At 44.3% G+C, this 22,119-nt stretch overlaps 1 protein-coding gene across 2 annotated transcripts in view; it reads left to right on the top strand.

The window, feature by feature from the left end:
• The window catches only part of LSAMP (limbic system associated membrane protein), a 303,962-nt gene that overhangs the window by 257,572 nt on the left and 24,271 nt on the right, over positions 1–22,119 (top strand). For both annotated transcript variants that reach the window (XM_058824905.1, XM_058824904.1), the window contains exons 4-6: positions 11,219–11,353; positions 15,070–15,190; positions 16,154–16,302. In XM_058824905.1, the coding sequence (XP_058680888.1) occupies positions 11,219–11,353; positions 15,070–15,190; positions 16,154–16,302 (405 nt within the window). The remainder of the gene's footprint in view (positions 1–11,218; positions 11,354–15,069; positions 15,191–16,153; positions 16,303–22,119) is intronic.

Raw genomic sequence — 22,119 nt, 5'->3', positions numbered from 1 at the left:
CTCTTCTCTAAACTCACACCCTGATATCATATCCCCCAGGGGGATCAGTCTATGGTGTAAAGAAAGCTGTTGGTGGTTTTCATTGAAGGAGAGCACAGGGGAGGAAAGTCCAGCCCAACACCTAGCCCTTCAAATGAAATGACTTGTCAAGTATGCAACTGTGGCAGGGATTTGAGAAGCAGTAAATTTAGCAGCACTCACTTCCACTGACAACCTGTCATGTGCTTGAAACATAAATAGTGGTGGAGACAAATCACTGCTGTTTTCCTATTAAGCTTTGGCCCACTGGCCCTCTAGCTTGCCAGCAGCATTTCTACCTGGCCTGCCTGTGTGCCTTGTCTCAGGGACAGATGTGCCTCCCCGTTAGAGGCTTTGGGAGAGTCAGGACAGGAATTATCATGCTGTTATTTCCTAGGTGTCCTTGGTGTCTGGGTGCTTGCTCCTCAGCTGATGTATTTCTCACTCAGGCTGTGTGCTGCTGGCACCTCCTACTTCCACTCAAGGTTGAGGAAACATGGACCCTCTCCTTAGAGGGCTTTTGGTTTTCACCCCTGCCCCTGGTTTCTGCCACACAGACTGGCAAGGTCTCACTGATGGAGTAAATGAGGCACTGATTTGAATAAAAGGGTAGAGGTGAAGCTTTCCAATGCACCTGAGTGACTTACAGGCACAAATGCCATTGAAAGCCAAATGGTCTTGTCCTGTTAAAGCATTTAGTGGCTTTTGGAAACTCTGCTTTCAAATATCAATTATTTTATAACCATTTAATAAAACATGCCATCAGTAGCTCACATTAATCATTACAGAGATGAGAGACATCCCTTAGTGCTTTAAATTGAGGAACCAGGGATTCAGTACATTTCACCTTCTTCCCTCTCTCTTATCAGTTTTGATGCCTCTTCCTCTCCTCAAGAAAGATGAAATCATGGCAGTGATTAAGGTGGCCTGCTCTGTGCTGTTTAATTAGAGCAACTGCTGTTTCAGTTCCAGTGAAATTCTCACAGTTGTGCAGTTGCAAAGCAGTCTAATGAGACCCCTGCCTCTCCGGGAGCTTGGCGGAAAGGACCCAAAGAGTCCTCAACAAAACACAGATGGTTTTTCATGCTTTCTTGTGTTTTTTGGCTGACTGTTGGAGCAAGATGTTTCTCTTCCCACAGGAATCAAATGTGTTTGGGGAGTCAAGAGGGTAGAAATAAATGGATTCCTGTCCATGATGGTAATAGGGGGATTCAGAGAGGCGAAGCCCAGTGAGACACATTTTGATTGACATGATTGGGCATGGTCTGCTCATGCCAGCACGGCTACAAGTTGTTGGAAATTTTATGTAATCATCAGAACAAGTATTAAGAAGTTGGTATGAAGGTAATTAAATATCTTTTAGGTTTGTCTTCAGACCCCTTCCTACACTTACGGGGTAAGTGATAAGAAATCAGAAAGGAGTTGTTTTCACTCTGTTTCTTCTACTTACAGTTTTCTGCTTTCTGATGACTCCATTCTGATGACTCCTTTCTTTTTTCCCCATATATCTGAGAGAGAAACCTTGCTTTACAGCCAGGATTTTCAAGTGTGCTGATGGCCAACAGCTGCACTAGCAATGGGAGTAGCTGCATCAGGGAGCTACAAGACCTCAAAATCAGTGTCTGTATTTCCTCTCTGCTTGCCTCCCCTGTAGGACTATGCAAGATGCAGTATTAGGCATGGAGTAAATGCCTTCCTTCTCCTTCACAGCTACTGCCTTGCAAGTTTGAGAAAGACTTTTTATTCTTTGGAAAGCAAGGGAGTGTCTAAGTGCATAAGAATTAAATATCCTGGACCGAAGCAATCATTTATCCCAACTGCTATCACAATGAATCAATGGCAGGCACCTCAGTTGATAATATCACAGGAGCCAGCCCAATTGATCAAAAGTCTCTACAGGTGTGAGCCCAAACAATCTCTTCCTGGCAAACCCCACCCTGCCTCAAACCTCTGTGATTCTCACCTTGATAACTGGCAGTATTTGATGCCTGTGGAATCCTGAATTCAGCTAGTTAGTCTCATCTCCTGATCCCTTGTTCTGCTCCCCACAAAGTATTCCCTTTTCTTCTTCCACCAGGACTAGGTATGGGGGATGGTGCCGTGAAATTACTATGCTGGATCTAATTGAGAAACATTGCAGCAAGGAGAGGGGTCAAGAGAAAAGCAAACAAAACGATTTTTCAAGAAGCTAATCCACCTATACAAATATTGGCACCAGGCATCACAACACGCTGGCGTATTTTTGAAAGGGTAAATCTTGCTAAGGGGTGGCTTAACTCTTTGACCTCATTTCCTCAGTTGAAAGCTACAGCAGTTTAAAAGCAGAGTGGCTAGATCCAGGCTGATACAGAAATCCCAGTCTTTAGGGTTCGTTTGTGAAGCTGGTGTTCAGAGTAGCCTCGATGAAAACAGGGATGAACTCCAGGAATCTTGCAAAAGGACAGGAGATTCAGGAGCCATATATTTGGTCATGAAGTGTTTGGCCTCAGCTTACAAAGAAAGAGCCACACCAATGCCTAAGCCTCTGAGTTAATGCTCTTTCCCATTTCAAGTAAATTTGTGTCAATTTGTAATTTCTCAATACTTCTTCCAAGTTTCAAACATATAAGAACATAATTCTGTGGCCTGAGTTGAATCACTGAGGAGGAGGGGATTGTCAAATTTAAAAAAAAAAATTTAAGTTAGACTGAAGTTCTGGGTTCATCATTACTGTCTCATCTCAAGAAGTGGGCATAGGACAGAAGGGAACAAACACCTTATATTTAAATACAGGGAAACATTCTGGTGGATGCCTACAAAAGCAAACCACTTCATTCATGCACAATAGTATATTGAGCATATCTTGTGCTACATAAGACACAAGAGACTTTGTAGAGAACATAACAAGGATTTTTAAAGATGCCACCAAACACAGACCAACCCCTATAGTTCCTAGACTGAGCTACTGGCACAGTTGGTACCAGTGAGTGCCATCACACAAGGTTTCCCTAAGGTCTGGGGCTGACATAGTGATTTGTGGAATTAAACTAGGGACTGCATTGTAGTCCATCATTGCTCTTCACTGGCAGGACAGAAATTGTACAGTTCACTCAGGCTTCTTGCCCAGAAGGGGCTTGTTGCTGTCAGTTTTCTCTTTGGTCTTGTGTTTGTGAGGAGGAACTTGTCTTCAAACTGTTCAACAATGATAGCACAAGCGCATTGTCCAAAATAATAAATCTAGTAGGAAAAGGAGTACATGAGGCCAAATGAAAGGAAACTATCTGACAGAATCACTAGAGACTGTAATAGTTGATTGCTTGCTGTTGTACCTTATGCCTTTCATACATGTCCATGGCATGCAGGAAAACTCAGTCCCCTGCATCAACTCTTGGCTTGCATTACCATCCTGTGCTTAGCACAGTGGGAAACAAAGACCTATTGATTACACACCCACGCCCCCAAAAACACACCCTGATGTTCCTCTTGCCAGGACCAAGTGCTGGCCCATCCTCTTCTTGTAGGTGGTGGAGGAAGAGGGCACAGGACCCTGCAGTGCTGACCACACTGCTGGGAGCCAGATTGGTGTGCTTCCATCCACAGGTGCACATCAAAGAACTCCTAAGCCTCAGCTGTGATTCTTTGTCTGACCTTCTGTTTTCAGCCTCCATTTTGTTAGCTGCTCCAGCACTGTCCTCGCAGCCCTGATGAGTTACTAGCCCCTGCCTTCCTAAGGCTCTCAAAGATGTGGGGGCATCTCATTGATTCATCTAGCTGATGGTGACTCCTACCTCATATTGTTTTAAAATACCCTTCAAAAGGCAGCAGGCAAAAATTTTGTGATGCAGAAATGGTGCAGCTATTGGTTTGTTCATGTTTATATGTCATTTTCTTGGCAGTAAAATTAAGGCTTGGTGTTTGGTAGCATAGTCATGATAATTTGCATTGCAGTATGCAACACTTAGGGAGTATAATATTGTAGTTGTGACATTACATGACTTAATTTACCTCATGGTTCATAATTTACTTTATATATTGGCTTCACAGCCAAGTTCTGTTCAAGAGTAATTAATCTATCCAAAAAATGTTGTTTGTGTTCATTAAAAAAAGTGTTAACAAATTTGGGCTAAATTCAGTAAGTAATTTTGAGGGGGAAAAAAGTGATCTCCTTCAACATGAAATCATCTGATTTAAATTGTATCTCAAATTGAGGCAGAACATTATTCCTTTTTCTGGTTCAGCAAAGAGAAAAAGAAAACCATTGGTCAAACAGAGGGCCTTGACCTGAAGTGGGTCTGGATTTTTTCTGGGGAGATGGTTCACTTTCTTTCTGGTGTTCATATGTGGATTTTGAATGGAAAATCGAATCAGCTGCTGAGATGAAGTAGTATATTGCACACCTGCTCCATGCCCAGACTCAGGGCTGTGTGTGAGAGACTGTGATGACCCTTAGTGGTCATTTATAGAAAAGAGGGGGTGGAAATTCAGAGATACAGCTGATCTGCTGAGGCTGCCTCAGGCAGATGACCCCCGCTGGCACGCACCCACAGCCGGAATGCAAACTGCATCTGAGCTGTCAGATTTTGGCTTCCAGCTCCTGGGTAGAGCCGTCAGTGATGGGTGAAGTCCCAAGTGGTTTGGTCAGTGCTGTCCCAAGAGAGAGAGCACAGAGACATTGTTCAGTCTGGGAAAGCTGCTCTCAGCCTGGAGGGTTTTGTTTGCATGCTGGATTCGAGGAGTTTGAGAAGAAGGAGCCCATGAAAATCACAGGCTCTCTTAACCCTGGTCATGCCAGCGGGTGCTCGTGTTCCCCCAGTCAGGGAGCTCCTTGGGCACTGTCCTTGGCTCTGGAGGCAGGGCAGGCAGTTTGCACATAAGGTGCAAATATGATTGCTGATGAGCAAAGTCCTGGTGAACGCCAGGGGAAACCATGCCAGTGTATTTCCACCCAGTCTGACTCATTCTCATTCATGAAGCCAGAGCCAGGCCAGAGCCCTCCCTGGCACTGCTCTAGTTTTTTGGTTTATGTGTAATAGCTACAGACCTGAGGGCATGGGAGGCATGAGGCCAGCTTAAACAATAAATACCCTGCTGTGCCTTGCTGCTTAAACAGAGTAATTACTGCCTTACTACATGTGACCCCTCTGTTCCTGTCCCTCTGGCAGTTGTTATTTCATGGCTCCCTTTACACAAGGGATGGCTGTGCTTCTCTCCCAGCTGTACATCTCTCTGTCTGCCGCTGTCTCACCTCCCGTCTCTCTCACTTGCTCTGTCTCAATGTGTTTCTCTTTGTCAGTAGCTGAATACCATTTTCTCTCTTTCCCAGTCACTGAAGAATCTCACTTTTTTTTTTTTTTGCATTTCTCTCTCCCAGCCACTCTCACTCTCTTTATTCTCCCTCTGTTTTCTCTCCATCTATTTTTGTTTTCTCTCAAGCTTTCCCTGTTTTTACCACTTCCCATGCTACTCTAGGTTTTCTGCCTGCCTTCCTTACTGTAGCATGCTAGCACTAGTTGTCCCTTTGCTTATCCACCATCTGCTTCTCTCTACTGATCTCTTTGCTAAAAACAAGCCTCTTCAACTAAGGGATGGGAAAAAATGACAAGCTCATTGGAATCTGTGATGGCTGAGGAGACAGGCACTGATAAATGAAAACTTCAAAGTTTTGAATTTAAAAAAAAAGAAAACCCTCAGCGGGAGGTAAAACAATAAAAATCGTGTCAAAGGCTCCCTTAGCTATTTTTGTCTTTCAGAAGCCTGTTCCTAGGGAATAGAAGGTGCAGAGGGAAGGAGGAAAGTTAGGTGAGCAAAACCTCAAACACTAAATGGGGAGTGCAGAGACAACAAAACCTGCAGCTCAGCAATAGAAGTTGCTACACACAAAAAACTTCAAATGGCATCCATTGATTTCCAATCTTTTTTATCTCCTTGCATCTTGTTTTAAGCCCAACAAAGATGCATAACCCATTCTGCTCCCCTCTTTTCACAACTACAAAGATGCTTGGAGGGAAAACAAACATAGTAGCAGGGTGGCTGATCTCTTTCTCCACATGCCAAATGCAAACAGATACTTTCAGCAGATCTAAATTTCAATTTAATTTAAACAGCAGTGTTTAAAAAAAAATAAATAAGACAACTAAAGTAATCTCTGCACAAGAAGAAGCCCAGTGCTGGATGCACGGACAGGAGAGGAGATGAAATAAAATGTGTCTGCCACCTCTGGAAATCAGCTTCCCCTCTGGAGATGTAATAAACTAGGGCATGAAAGGAAAGGCCTCTCTGGTAGAGAATGTGACTGAGTGCATTGCTGGCGCTGACTACCTGAAAGAGCTGTCTGCACACAGTACAAGTGGGATTTTGACTGGGTGTCGGTCATTTGTAGAAAGGAAGCATTTAGCCTTTGAGGAAAGAGTGATGGTGTGTGGCAGTGCAAGGGGCCATTTGGGTAGAGGTGAGAAGTGCCCATAAATGCCTGGGGAACACGTCAGTCTGTGTTTCTGCACACACAGATGGATTTATAGATGTGAAAACAAATGAAATACACAGTATATAAAATACAGACTATAGCATATAGATATAGATATAGATATAGATATAGATATAGATATAGATATAGATATAGATATATCTATATATCTATATGAGAGCACAGGCAGGTGTGCACAGCAACAAGGACAATATGCAGAGCCAATGGGGTTGGACAAGGCTATTTCCAGAGGGTAAGGGGAAAGGAAGGCTGCTTGCCAGCAGGCTAGCATAGCCAAGCAGATTTGCTGTTCAGCTTCATTATTTACTGGGTCCAATTAGGAAGCCAGGGGATAGGCAATGTGGCTGAGGCAAGCAGGCCTTCAAAGCCTTGCTGCTGCACACATCAAAGCTGCTGCCGCAGATCCCTCTGCAAAAAAGGCTCTGCCAGCTCCGAGCAGCAGCAGCCGCCTGGCTCGCGCTGCTCAGGGTCGTTCCCTCTTGGTTTGATTGTCAAGCCTCCCGGGCCCATGCTCTCTCTATCTCCAGCCTCCAGAGCAGAAAGCTCCTCTTTCTGATTCACTGGGACAGAGTTAAGGAGCTACAGCTTGGCAAGATGGTGTTTAATGGGGCTGGAGCAACAAACCAAGCTAACTAGGAACATGTGAAAGACAAAAAACCTGCAGGGAAGCAGGTTGCCTGCGGTGATGCAAGGGGATGGTTTAGGATGTGAAGAGCTGCACTGACTGAGAAGTCATCCACCTAGGGAAACCTGAAAGGACCCTCACTGAGAAAGGGCTGTTCTGAACCAGGCAGAAGAGCCAGGAGACAACTCTTGTCAGCAAGGAAACTTTGGCAGTACAGTCAGAATTTCACCCATTGATAATCTGCTCAAGGCAAGTGTCTTCTCTTAATGGGAATGGAATGGCTCTCTTGCCAAGAGTTGGCAGTCCCTCTTTCACCTAATAGAATATGTTCATTGTTATCGGTACAAAGAGCGTTGTCCAAGCCTTCTCCCTCCCTGCTTTGATAAACTGCATAGTGACAACCATCAGTTCCCTACCAACGCTGGCTCCTGTGCAGAAACATTTGTAAATTCACTCGATGTATAAAGCTCTGTTCCTGCTCCCCCCACCCCCTGTTTGCCTTAGAGGTTAGAGTTAATATGACTCACCTAATCTGGCTGCCAAAGTGAATTAGTGAAAACATCTCTACAGCTCTCTGCAAGATATCACAACCTGACATTTCTCTAACACACTGTGATACATCTTTCCTCTCCCTGCTCTGTACTACAACACCTCAATTTTATATAAATGCTTTTTGTTAGAAATGGTTAATGTGCTCTTAGAGGGGACAAGGCAGCAAGGAAAAGGGTCTGTCTTGAAAGTGAGAGCAGCTCAGTTCTTGTAACAAAATGTTGATGCTCAGGGTCACCAGTGCAGAGACAAGAACAGTGCTACCACTTATACAGCAAAAGACTGTCACAGAAACTTTCCCTGAAGTATTATGCTTATATGTGTGTCCTAGAGCAGGGGAATGAGGAGCTGAAAAGGGTTATTGATGTTTTTGTTATGCCCTTTAGAACAGAAGTCTTGCCTTTCAGTTACTTCCAGAGCACTCCACTGGGCAAGCCAGCAGCTCATCATGTCTTGGCAAGGGTTCTGTGTAGCCGTGAAAGCTCTCCTGTCAGACATGGTACACAGTACATGGTACAAGTGCATGTATGTATGCAGGGGAGAAGCTCAAAAACATCTTCCCTTGGGAAGGTATCTACCCTTGTAGCTTACTTTGGAGCTCCACTGATGCAGTTCTCTGACAGACTTAACAGCACCCGTAATGAGGGTGCCACTCCATTAGAGCTGGTTAAGTCACCCTCAACCCTGTCTTCATTACGGTGACAGTCTTGTGACAAGGGCAAATTGCAGGAGAAGCAAGTCCCACTTGGAATGAACCCTGTGGATAAACAAGGCAGAACTGCAGAGCAAATGAGTTGCAAAACAGAGGCAAATTATGTTTTAACCTTTTCTTTGTGAGTCTTTCCCTGATGTCTGATTAACTTTCCAGTCAACTCACTGACCTATCAACTTGGAGTGCTGCTGTGAAAGGAGAGGAGTGTTGGTTGTCAGCTCAGTTTGGGGGTGGGAGTTTTTAAGTGCTTTATTAGCAGGTAGCAATGCGAGCAATATGCCATAAGAAAATCTGAGAATTAAGAGTTCCCCAACAGAAATTATCCCTGCTGTAGCAAAACCAGAAACAATGTGTTGCCTCTACAGACAGCAACATGGTGCAGTAGTTGCAATGCAATCCTTCATCTGTGTTCAGCCAGGGTAACACCTCATCTGAAATGCTGTGTTCAGTTTGGGGTATCACACATCCAGAAAAATGTAAACTTGTCAGAGAGGTCTAAAAGCAAAGAACAAGAATGATCAAGAGCCTAAAAAAACATCACCTACAGAGGAAGGTTGAAAGACCCAGGCAATGTTGTGCCAAAAGAAAAAAAAGATGACAACTGAGGGAGGAACTAAGTGATTTAAAAGTTGATAAAAGGCTATTGCAGGGAAGGAGGGAATGATTTGTTCTTTTTGTCTGTAGCGGCTGAGACAAAAGTAATAGCTTTAAATTGCAGCAAGGGAGACTCAGGTCAAATTTCAGGAAACTGCTCCAGTGGTAAGGACAGCAAAGCCCAGGAACAGATTGCCAGGAGTGGCTGCAGAATCTCTGCCGCTGGAGGGCAGAGGATGGCTGTGTCCATGACATGACTCATCTGTCCTGCCTTGAGACTGCAGAACAGATTCGATGGTGATTGAAGTCCCTTCCACATTTCTGAGACTCACCTAATTCTTGTCCTACTGAGGTTAGGACTCCCTAACATGTTCATGACTTCCAGCAATAAAAAACACCTGTGAAAAACCCACCCTGCTTCCTTCTCCAATGACTCTTCACAGCATCAGCCTCAGCACAGGGCAGAGGACTGAGAGACATGTCCTGGCAGCAGGAGCCAACTTTGCCTCCTTCCCTTGTGCAAAACGCTGCTGCCATGCAGGAAGGTCCTGCAGCAGACTGTTGGGGGATGCAAAAAACAAAGCAGTAAATTTTAGACATAGCAAAGAGATTTTTGCTACCTGAACACCTGGTAGGAGCTGGAAGAAGGGACTGCTGATTAGCCCTGCTGAAAGAGACGGTGAGCCTTTGTCTTTACATGGGTTTAATAGGTACACTACTGTTTTCATGCTGAGTCTCCCTGACAGGGGGTGGTTTTCTCCTAGAATGATTCTGAAAATTGCCTCTGAAAAAGAAAAATAAAAAAAGACCCAAATAATTATGTAAGGGACAGAGTTCTGAGCAGATTTTGAAGCTTCTGAAGTTCTTCTCTGATGATGAAGGGAATTGCATTCAGCTGGCTTCACCAGTGTGTGTGGCCAGGCTGACCTGGCCAAGACACTGCAGCAAGTCTGTGCCTCTGGGGTGGGATTTGTTGCAGGTGGCTCCATGGGAAATTCAGCTCCAGAGACCAGACTTAGCCACTGCTTTCATGCAGTGCCATAAACCAAGGTGAACAGTAGGCACTATTTGAACTCTCTCAAAAACTGCACTTTTGTGAAATGGGCAGGGTTTCAAAAGTGCTTAGCACCTGTTGAGCAAAAAATACCTTCTGGGCAGAGAGTTTTTTGGAAAATCTGACCACTTTCTGAGGAACCTGAATGGGAGCTCTTGTGAGCTGACTTTTTTTTTTTTTCTTTCCAAATCTGTCTTTTACCAATTCAGGGTTGGGGGCTGATTTCTCTAAACATACACAGGCACACAACTGGGGCTTGCCATTTCCAATGTTGCAGAGCAGTGCTTGCAGCCCTCTGAGAGGAGGAAATGTGGTTCAGATTCTTTCCAGGAGGTGCCTTATTTTGCTTTCCTCTTTGAAGGAATAGGCTAGATATACCAATCCTAATATTTTCATGCTTCCCTGGCAACTTTCATGCAATGAATCTAATGTGTTTTACATGGGTTAACCTCACTGCCCTGCTCAAACCAGGAGGTGATGGGAGAGGGGGGGCTATTTGCTGCAGTTTACAGAGGGAGAGCGAAGGAGGGACTCACTCAAGGTCACACAGTGAGTTAAAAGCAGGGCCACAGACCGCCCCCGATTCCTGCTCCCATCCATAACCCCGACTGACACTCAAGTCACTGTTTTCCAAAGTGTAAGTGTAAGTAAGGAGGCAGCATGGTTTAAATGTGTCGTTTCATATGTACAGTAGCTCAGGGATGTGTGATGATTATTGGTCTCTGCAGATCAAATTACGGTTTGTTTCTCTCAGTTTGGCTGTGTTTAACAGTAGCTTGATCTGATCGATGGCACTTCAAGGTGGTGGTTGCTCTGGGAGACAGAAAGATATTTTTCACAGTTTTGCAGTGGAGAAAAGGGTGCTGACAACACATCTGAGGACCCAGCTAGCCCTGGGTCCAGCACATCACCCACAGCATGACTAACCTCTGGTGGTACTCAGCCATCACACTAGTGAACTTAGCCTGATCTTATGTGATGGACATTTTGCTTCTCAGCCTGGGCAGCCTGTGAGATGCTATGGATTGTACCACCTATATGGTACCTTCCAGATTTTCAGTTTTCAGCAGCTTCTGAAATAACTTTCAAACAGCTATGACTGTCGCTTGTTTGCAGACTCCATGTTGTGATTGTTCCTCCATAGCAACTTCCTAAAACTGAAAGCCTAACAGAACCACTCTCTGTATTTTTCTGTCCTACCAGGCAGAGAGTTTGAAGGTGAGGAGGAGTACCTGGAGATCCTGGGGATCACACGAGAGCAGTCGGGCAAGTACGAGTGCAAAGCTGCCAACGAAGTTGCCTCAGCAGACGTCAAGCAAGTCCGGGTCACTGTGAACTGTGAGTACATCGCAGCTGGGGCAGGGCAACGGGGAGAGCTTTGCCCACAGGCAGGGGTTACTTCAGGATAAACAGAGAAGCCTTTCTGGGCTTGGATTATACAATCTGAAGAGAGGACGCTGAGAAAACTATCTGCAATCAGACACTTGCCACAGGGTACAGTTTGTGCTTTAAACCTGGTAATATATAAAAAAAAGGCTGGGGGAGGTGTGGTACAGAGAGACAGACAGAGAGGGAGAAAGAGAAAGAGCTGTGATTTGCCCCCGTCTCTCCCCTCCGAAACGCTGGCAATGCCTTGTTTTCACTCATTGATATTCGGGTGAACAGTAGCGTGAAGAGAAGCTTCACCAAGGCAGCGGGGAGAGATAAGGGAGGGCTCAGCTGGCTCAGAGCAAACACATGCCTGCCTGCACCCAGCCATCTCCGCAGTGCCTACACAGCTATCACAGCCAGGGGACACGGGGCAGAGGCACGTGCTAATGACAGGGTGCAAAAACTTAACTTTTATGCTGGTTTCAGGTCATTAGTTTAAAGCTCTGTCTAAAAGACCCTTCATGCACCAGTGCAATACAGAAAGGGGTTTTGGCCAAAGGATACAGCAATCCCCTAAAAGCACCAAGTAAGCTGTGGCTCACTTCCACACATGTGGATTGGGGCACGGATCCCATCCCATATGTGCTTAGACAGATGTCCACTTCACTCTGCTGGCATGCTCCACTCACAGGAACACAAGATATTTCAAACTGATGTTACTCTTTAATCCTGCCTGTGTATATGTCCACCTCCATACTTGTATGGCTTATATTTGGCACTTGAGTGATGTAAAGAGAGCTATCCCCATGTACCTGCTTCATTTCCTTGCTTGGAGGCTAATAACTTTGCAGCAAGGATGGATGAATGGGAGGTATGTCCTCTCCCGACCTTCTTCAGTTTAAATTGAGACTTAAACCAGAATATTAACTTAAATTGAAATTGGAGATGGCTACAGACATATTTCTGGGTGCATATTCATGCCTTGATTCACAAGTAGAACTGCTAGGGAGCAGGTTAGGGCAGAGAGCTGATGGCATCAAGGGTTTCGGGCAATACCAGTCTTAATTTGACTGTAGGTGATTATAGCACCTTTTAATACCATTCTTGCTCTTCATTTTTTTCCCTTGGTCCCATGTGAGCCATCACATCAGATCAACTTTTCTGTCTCACTTAGAAGTTGAGGTTATAGGCTCCCTGCAGCATCCTTCAAATCTACAGTTTTTTATATTCCCTTAGAAATTGGGTGGCAGTGGTTTGATATCAGCTGCCTCATGGGGCCAAATTTGGCATTAATATGAACTGTAGTAGCAGATTTTCTGGGCTGAAAGTATAGAAGTGTCAAAACCAGCTGAGTTTATAAACTGGAGACTTTCCATGAGAACCAATTAATACTTTCAAACATTTCCATGAAACATAATTTCAATGGTGCTTTAATGTGTTTGAAACAGATTGTTTGTATAAAGTCAGAATGTTTGATTTTGATTTAGTTTCAACACATAATAACTATGCCACGGTAAGATTTTAAACATTTTAACTGTTGAAAAATATGAAAAAGTGATGTTAATATGTGGTGTAATTTGTAATGTAAGCAACTTAATATTCCTTAAGGACAATTTTTTTTTTGAAAGAAAGGGAAATAAATTTAAGAGACTATGAGGACCAAGCAGGAAAAAAAACAGTCCTATTATAAGAATGAAAAGTAGATATTTACATATATCTTTCCTCATCCTGCTTTGTTAAAGAACACCACAAGCAGCATAAAGCATGAAAACCACTGTAAGTTTGAAAAATGAGGATGAAAAATAGGGCCTGTCCAACCTCAGGAGCTTCTTGGCCATCTCTTATCATCTGCTGAGGAGCACTGTCAGCTCAGACTGCAGGAGATAGCATCTCACTTTGCTTTGGGCTCACACTACCACCTTCAGGCTTCCCAAGTAATTGCCCTTGCACATCACAGACAGGGAAACTGAGGCCTAAGGAGAGGGGGAGGAGAGCAGCTAAAGGAAACCCACCCCTGGCTTCCCAGGCAGCAAACGCTACACACAGAGCAGCTGATTCCTAGGTGCAATAGGCTGCTTTGTTTGGGACTGCCACCTGCCCCTTCTCCCGGGAGGGCACTGCACCAACTTCCTAAAGTGGTGAATATGGAGACTGCTCAGAGCGAGGGGCTGGGCTCCCTGGCAGCATGGAGAGGTGCCTATTCATTCTGTGACTCACCTCTTGTACCAGATTCATGAAATGGAATGGTTTGCCTAAGAAGATAGACTGCTCAAACCAAAAAATCAAATAAGAATGGTTAAAAAATCACCTTTGCTATCCTTTTCTTATCACTCCTCCTTTTCAAATTAAAACATTTACATGAACCCACAGCCTTTGAATGTAGGATCCTATTTATGTAAACTTATTAATATTTATGATGTTAGAGGGCGCACTGCAATATCCCTAAAGCCCTGCATAAAATCCCAATTAAGGTCAGGGAAGGGATCATATTGAGATGGCTAATGTGTTCACAAACAAATTTCCTTCCCTACATTCTCCAGACAGAATTATTTTTTTTCTTTGACTGACACAATCCGTTTTGCTGCCTTTTTTTTTTTTTTGGCCTTTCAGTTCTGGGACAGATACAGATGGCAGAGTGTGTTTCATGGTAACTTGAGTCTCAGCAAAGTATCCGTCTGAGCCTCAGCCCTGTAATCTCAGGGTATGCAAGTATTAGTGACGAGAGACAAGGCACTTATTCCTTGATCCCTCTCAGCAGCCAGGTGGAAATAATTCTGCCTTTTAACATGTAAAGCTTATCGCTTAATATTTTGAACATGAGGCTGGGATTGAAGATACCGGTGCCTACCCTACCTGCTATCCAGCAAGTACTGAGACCAAGCTCCAGCAGAGCACACCAATATGCTTTCCAAGTTTGGTTTGCCCATGGCACAGCACTCAGACTTCAAAGTAAGCAGAGGTGGGAGCAGCATGCTGGACTGAGGGCAAACTTCAGGCAGAGCAGTCACAAGCAAGCCCTTCTGGAGCTTTTCACAAAGCACCATGTCCAGGTGATCAGGATTTGTAACCTTGGACACCTAAGGGAAGTGTCTCAACATTGGCTCTCTGAGTTGTACCCACAGCTTCTGCTAAAGTTCTTCTCTTTTAAACCATTAATGTATTTCTGTTTCATACATGTTGTCCCAGTCCTTTCTTATTATATTTTTGGCGTTAGGCAGAGTTTGTATGGAATACAATTTTCACACTAGTGTTAAACTCTTACTTTATTCCTTTACTTTTGCTGTCTTCCTTTACCCTTGAAGAAGTCTAGAAGTCTTTCTCTCATCTTCTTCTCTCTGATAAGTCCATGTGAACTACAGATCCATAGGTAAATATTAATAAATTGCAGAAGTCCATCATTAACCTTAACTTTGCCTGTGTATGCCTATGCATTTATGACAGAACTTTTTTCAGCAGTGCTGAAGAGAAGCACGTGTAAGGAGTGCTGCTAATGTTGTATATCAGGGAATGTTCAAAGAGCAGCGTTCTGCAGAGGAGCAGGGAGGAGCAAGGGCCACAGCAGACAGCTGCCGTGGGTCTCCAGTAGCCCAAACAGTTTGCATGAGGCAGGCAGCCCTGACATGGTTTCACTGTTTTGTTCCCACTGGAAGTGTGTGGACTGACCGCGTGTTTCCTTCCTGCAGACCCTCCCACCATCACAGAGTCCAAGAGCAATGAAGCGGCCACAGGACGACAAGCCTTACTGCGGTGCGAGGCATCAGCAGTGCCCACACCCGATTTCGAGTGGTACAGAGATGATACCAGGTAAGGCCTTTAGCTCACCTCCTCCCTCCTCTCTTCTTCAGTCCATTGAATAGGGGCTCCTGTCATCCTCCCCAACTCCTCTCAAACAAATTGCTCCTTACAATACATTTGAGTCACAGTGTCCCATCAGTCTCAGCAGAGCCAGCATGGTCATGGCAGGAGGAGGTAATTCCTCTCTGCACTGGGGATGCTGAAGGAAGTGCAGAGGAGGGAGCTCCTGCCTTGAAGTCAATTATGAGCCAATACCCAATTAATACACTGTTCACATGTTAAGTAGCCCATGATACAGACAAAAAAGTAGGTGGTATAAGTGTTCAATTAGGTAATGCTGCTCCAGGTGCATTCTTTTAGGGAAAGGAGCTGCTGAGGTATGAGATTCCCCCACCTGTGCGACCTGAGCCTCTCAGACTTGCATATGAGAATAAATGAGAATAGAAAAAGGATCTGTCCTTCTACCTGAGCATTTACCTGGCATTAAGGAGGTTGTGTTATTACCCTACATTATAGGGTAGCCAGCCCTGAACATGGTGCCCTGGTTCAGGGGCGACTCAGCATTGCTATAGGCACATATTGAGAATCTGTATGTTTCACTAAGAATATGTTGCTCAAGTACAGACTAGCCTTCAGCTGGCCATGGTGCGTTCACTTCCAGAGTGACTCAGTGCTGGGTAAATGCTTCCTCCCTTTCCCTTGTCTTTGCTTGGTTCTTCACTGCTTTACCAGTGGCATTTAATCCCACTGAACTACTACATTCCTTTCATTCCCTCCTCCTGTTTTCCATCTTGGTCTCTTTCTTTGGTCTTCCTTCTTTGGTTTCTTTTCTCTCACATCCCTTCCCTGCTTCCCTCTATCCTCACCTGCCAGTTGGGCTGAATGACTTTGCTTTGCTGTGTGCTGGGGAGGGATCTCCTTCCCAGTACACAACTGCCATTGCACTAAACACCTCTTCTCCTGCCTTCCCAGGATAAACAGCGCCAATGGTCTGGAGATAAAGAGTACGGGGAGCCAGTCTCTGCTGATGGTGGCCAATGTCACTGAGGAGCACTACGGGAACTACACCTGTGTGGCTGCCAACAAGCTGGGAGTCACAAATGCCAGCCTATACCTTTACAGTAAGTACAGGACAGAGTGAAGGGAGGCTCTCACAAAGACACGGCTGTGCAGGAAGCACATGATGGCCAAAACTCATGAAGGAAGGCATCTGCTTGACAACCCAGTCCCCTCAGACCTCCAGCCATGACCTGGCTTCCAGCATTCTGCTTTGGATACCTAAGTGTTCATACTTGCCTTGAAGCACAAACAGCCAAATCAAAAGGTTTACAGTCAAGCCCTTTGATTGACTGGCTTTGCTGAAGACAGATTTTGTTAAAATAATAAAAATGTGTTTGTTTTAAAGCTGGAAACAAAAAGCCCTTTAGAATGACAGCCCCTTTAATAAGTAGACAGAAGGCCAGGGCTCGGAGGATGCATGACAGCTGAGAAATGACAAGTAATTCAGAGAGATGGAGAGAACTAGCCACCGAGCCTGAGGAGAACAGTGACAGAGTCAAGAAAAAGAGAAATTGGTTTGAAACTGGAAGGGACAGAAATGAGAAAAGACAGAATGATTTTAAAGGGATATACCATAGGGACCATGGGGGAAAAGGTAATCAACAGATGAAATATGGAATAAGGTTCCTTGGATCTCATTCTGCTACATTTCAATGGCTGAGTTTGTCTTAGTAAGTATAAACAGACAGAAGCTGGGACTAGACCAAGCACTAGAGCAGAGTTACCTGCTGATTCTGAATTTTGCAGCTGATTCAGACCTGACCCTAAACAGAGGCCCTGTCCCTCACCTACCATCCACACACACATACAAACTGTGGTGTATTTAAAATGCAGTTTCCAATTCCAGGTCTAAAACTTGGACTAGACTTGGCCCACGTGTTATTGGCATCAGAGATACACTGCAGCAAAATAACCCGCTCACACAAATGAACACGTAGACACAAAAGTGACTGATGGCAGTGTTCCTGTGATGGTCCCAAATTGAATTAAAACTCTCATGTCATGACCTGCATGTCCTTTTAAACAGAAAAAAAAAAAAAAGAGCTGTGTAAAGCAGTCAGTATGGGATGCAGTTTGGTCTATTTTCTGCTCTCACCAAAACAAACCAAAGTCATAGTTTGGTTATTTTTAACAGATGTAAGGAAAAGGATAAATCCATGGGCATTCTTTGTTTACCACCTTTGGATTTATTTCATGGCAGCTTGAATTTTTGCGAGTTGGGGTATATTTTGTGGCAGCTATTTTTTAAAGAACAGATATTATCATAAAAGAAAATATATTTGATTTACTGTAGCATTGCAGCACACAAAGCAAATTTCTACTTTGAAAGTCTTCTCACCCTGGTCTTGTGACTGTCATGAGATTCAAAAAAATCCTCAGGCAGCAATCTGGAACACAATTTTCAAATACTCCAGATTTGTTCTTGCTGATATTAATATAATTCTAAGTTTAGAATCCATTATTTGTGACTGAATTCTAAATTTGGCCCTCTCTGTTGGTTCCTGTTACACAGATGAACTGAAATGCATCACTGAAACAAAATATGAAATTCAATCATGTATATATGCACATATGATTTTAGTTGGGGGCTTAGTTTTGCTAGAGAAGCATTTTGCATGACTCCAGAACTTCACCTCAAAGGATCTCAAAGGATTTGCTAGCAATGAATATTTAAATATCACAAGTCATTTAGAAATGGGCGAGTGTTGCTGGCACCATTTTGCAGTAGGAAGGTACAGAGTGAAGAAGTGGTTTACCCATGGTCATAAAATGAGTGGCAGAACCAGTGAGAGACCCAGGGAAACCTTGCAAAGTTGCTGTAAACTGTTCCATGAGGAAATGTGGCAACTCTTAAAAGATGATTTTCAACAGTGAGGATCCTATTTTAGCCCCCTTTTTTTGTGTATGGCGAACACTTTCTTTCAAGTTGTTTGATTTGGTTTATAATTTTTTAGAAATTCAAGGCCTGTTTATACTGGGGGACACTAGAAAACTTCCCAAGAGCCAGGAGAATGAAAATGCAGGAGCTGAGAGAGATTTGATGATTTTTAGTGAAGTCTTTCTAATTTGTTTTTGCTGCTTGGTTAATCCCTACTTTTTTCACTGTGCAATTGCTTCATATTGTTCCAGGAAATCTCTGTTTTTCTAGTTAGTGTGGAAGAAGGAAAGGCATAGAAATAAAATAAATTCAGGCAGACTACAGCTGCTATTTTGAAGGTTAAGAAATCAGGGGGGAAATGAATGAAAGGAATCCAGCTTCATAAAGATAAAGAAAGCTGCTGAAAAAACCTACAAGCCCAGATGAAAGAAATGCTGTAGTGATCACACCGTAGCTGAAATAACAGGTAATGCACATTCCCAGCCACACACCCAGACAGAAAAATAAAGCAGTGCCAAGCTTTTGCAAGGTGTACAGCAGATACTCAAATACTTGGGAGTGTTTTTCATCCCTGGAATCAGAGATCTTATTTCCTTTTTAAAGAGAGAACAAGCTCACTGTAGAGTAACATCCCACCAGGGAGGTAAGTACAGTGATGGTTCCTCAGTGTCCCATTGCAGCACAAAAAAGAATGGCAGTAAGGAGTGAAGAAACAACCAGAGAGTTAATAATGAGCTACTGGCAGCTTTGCCTGAGGTGGAGGGCAGACAGGGAGCGAGCAAAATGATGTGAAAGAACAGTTTAGCAATAGAGAAAAATTGGTGGCTACCATTTCATGAAATCTCAGTCAGCACTGAAAAACTCTCAGAGAGACTGAGTGCCTTAGATGCCAATGTCATAGATAGAAGATGCATTAAAATACAAAAGCAACCTCCTTGAGCTGTATGAATAGATAGCTAGTGATCTTCCTTAAAGGATGTAGCAGCAGGATTGCCTGCTGTAGGTGAGATTCATACCCCTCACTCCTGGAGACTGAGTTTACAACAACATAAATGTGGCCCTACCAAAGGTTTAACTTACGCAGGAAACTGTCTCCAACGGCAAATATGGAGTATGTTTGTAGAGAGGGTACTCAGGTACAATGTGATGATACAACTGATCTAATAGCTTGCTGACATTCCTTGCTCCCCAGTCCTTTTGCCCATCCTGCTCTCTGCCACATGATTTTGTTATTTCCCTTATTCTGCCACACAGTGGACATCCCACTGAAGCTGTCTAACCTGCTAAACCAGTGAATAGGGTAAATGAGCTTTACTGCTCATCTCCCTAAAATGCCCCAAATGTTTTCTTTCATTGTACTGAGGTGAACAAGTTCATGGCTAGGCTCAACAGGCACCAAAGCCCATGCAGCCCATGCACATCTGTGGGTATGAAGAGTTGGGAGGCAGGGCCCTGTTTGGCAGCATTGGTGAGCCAGTAGGTTAATTCAGCTCTGCAGAGCCTGGGAGCAAGGTTTGTAATCCCTAAGCACAAAAAAAGGGACAGTAGTACAGATCTCTGTGAATATTACCTGGCAGAGAGGCACAGCCAGGGCTGCCATCACAGAGCAACAGGGGTGAAAAGCAGTGACACAACTGAAGCAAAAGGGTTCTTCCTCCAAGTGTATTAGGAGGTAGGGAACATGTTTTCTTTTTGTTTTACTCACCTAGCAGTACTATGAAAACCATTATTAGTGAAAGTCACAATTTGTATCTTAACACAGGCTACACAGGAGTTGTGTGTGTGTGTGTATATATATATATATATGTATATAATATATGTGTGTATATGTATGTGTATAAATATATATATATATATATGTATAAACACATAACAGATACACATTTGCTGGAGGAACACAGATACATGGGTTTGTGTGTAGATGAATATGTATACATAGGCATGCACCTCTGTGATGTAGAAGCAAACCCACACGCCCCTCCACAGGCACAGATAAGTAGGTGCAGCACTATGTGAATTCTAGCAAAGCAGAGAAAAGAAAGAAAAGCTTTTCCAAATTAGTTGTCCTCTGCCTCCTGCCGAGCTAGCCCATCCCATAGGCTGAAACAGGAGACAGCAGCACAGTGCTGCACATCCTGATGCAGTCCTGCTGGCTCAATTGGCTCAATTATGGGAGACTGCCTCATCAGCAGGTCCCCTGCTGCATCCTCTGCACCCTTTGGGGAATCAGCAAGCACAGAGGTGAAGCAGAAGCTGGCAAGACAGTGCCAATTCAGGCAGCTTCAGGTGGAGCCCAGTAGTTTTGGTTGCAGCTAGGCATGTTCCTAAAAGCTGGCATTAGCCTCTAACTTGTCATTATTTGTTAGTATCCTGCCACAAGTGTGCACACCCCTTCTTCCACTCTGCCGACGCTTTGTTGTGCCCTGAGCATTTGGTTACAGCAGTGGCTGCTGGGGTTTGGAACCTCAACTGTGGCCGAAATCCCTCTTAGTGGCTCTTAGTGCACACCCCCTGTTTTCCTCAAGGCTGTCAATAACAGGGAGACTCAGGAGGGAGGAAAGTGGTTTGGGCTGACAGTCAGAGGGGGCAAGGCTGAGACACTGCTAATGAGCCAGGGTGGAGCAATAAAAGCAGCACACAGTGGGAGAGAGGAACAGAGACAGAGTCCTTGAATAGAAAGCAGCATGATAATGAGGCCATAGTGCTTTGCTTTAACTGCTTATGCTGTGCAGCCTGCAGCCTGCTGTGCAGGAAGAAGGTAAAGGGGAGTTGAGTTATTTAACCAAACTAAATAACAAGGAAGTCTTGTCAGCACAAACAGCCTGCTTTCACAGAACAATGGTCCCCTGTTGCTACATAAACAGAGAGATCCAGGCTAGACTTGTATTTGATCTCTTCTGTGCCTGCTGTGGATTCAAACAACTCCATTACCACCATGAGGGCAGGAGTCCTGCCAGTGTCATAGGGATGGGCCTGACCTGCTCAATCCTCATGATCTCCAGCTAGACACAAACTCAGTCTTTGCACCAAGGATACTGTAGAGAGAGCATTGGCCTCCAAATAGCTGGGCCTAGGTGATCAGAGAGTAATAGCAGCCTACTGATTTATCCTGCTAAGTTCTGTGTCCATCAGCAGTGATCTTAGCAGGTAAGCCAGGAGATAACCCATTGCCCCAGGCCTATGAGCTGTTGCAGCTAGATGTCTACCTATGGATCAGTCCATGGGTAGGAGCTTGTCTCAGTCAGTACAAGGCATCCAGCAAGCTCTGAAGGCATAGAAAGGAGACCCAGTGATACCAGTCAGGCCTGGGGGCCTTGTATTCTTGGGTTTGTGTCTGCCTCTGCCAACAGTTCAGCGTTTGACCTTGGGCAAATTGCTTCCTTGCTCTGTGCATCACCTGTACCATGCATGAAGTAGAATTAACACTACTGTTAGCCTCAGACTGAGGTCTCTGATACTGGTTTCCCTCAGTATCTGTGCAATTGTTTTGGGATCCTTTGTGGAAGAAGAAAACTGTGAAGCCAGCAGTGACATATATCAAAGTCCTGCTGTGACGCATAGCGAGGAAGCATTATAAAAACACTATAAACAAGACAGCAGGCTCTGCAAAAACTCTGTCCCTCTGAGAGGACAAAAACTAAAGAAGCAGAATACCCTTGAGGATTCACCAGGGTGACTGCTCCCATGCACAGATCCTCAAGGGAACTGTCATTGGCAAGAAATCCATTGTGGAAAAGGTTTTGGGGAGGCAACAACTACCCATGGAAGACTTCCACAGCTCACCTCTCTGCCAAGACTAGCTTCCAGGCAGAGGTGTAGCTAAGAGGAGCTGTAGAGTGATGACATGAGTGGTCTTGAAAGTCAGAGGGAAGATATGGACCATCAACTCCAATTACCTTCACTGCAGGTGCTTAATCCCTCTTGCTGTTTGGCTATTATTTGTTTAGTTTTTCAAATCACTTCTCTCTGACTCCCAGTCCCAGGGGATGTTGATGTGTAT

This window comes from Ammospiza caudacuta, chromosome 2 (genome assembly GCF_027887145.1).
Source record: "Ammospiza caudacuta isolate bAmmCau1 chromosome 2, bAmmCau1.pri, whole genome shotgun sequence".
Classification (NCBI taxonomy): domain Eukaryota; kingdom Metazoa; phylum Chordata; class Aves; order Passeriformes; family Passerellidae; genus Ammospiza; species Ammospiza caudacuta.
This window is presented reverse-complemented; position numbering and strand designations above follow the sequence as displayed.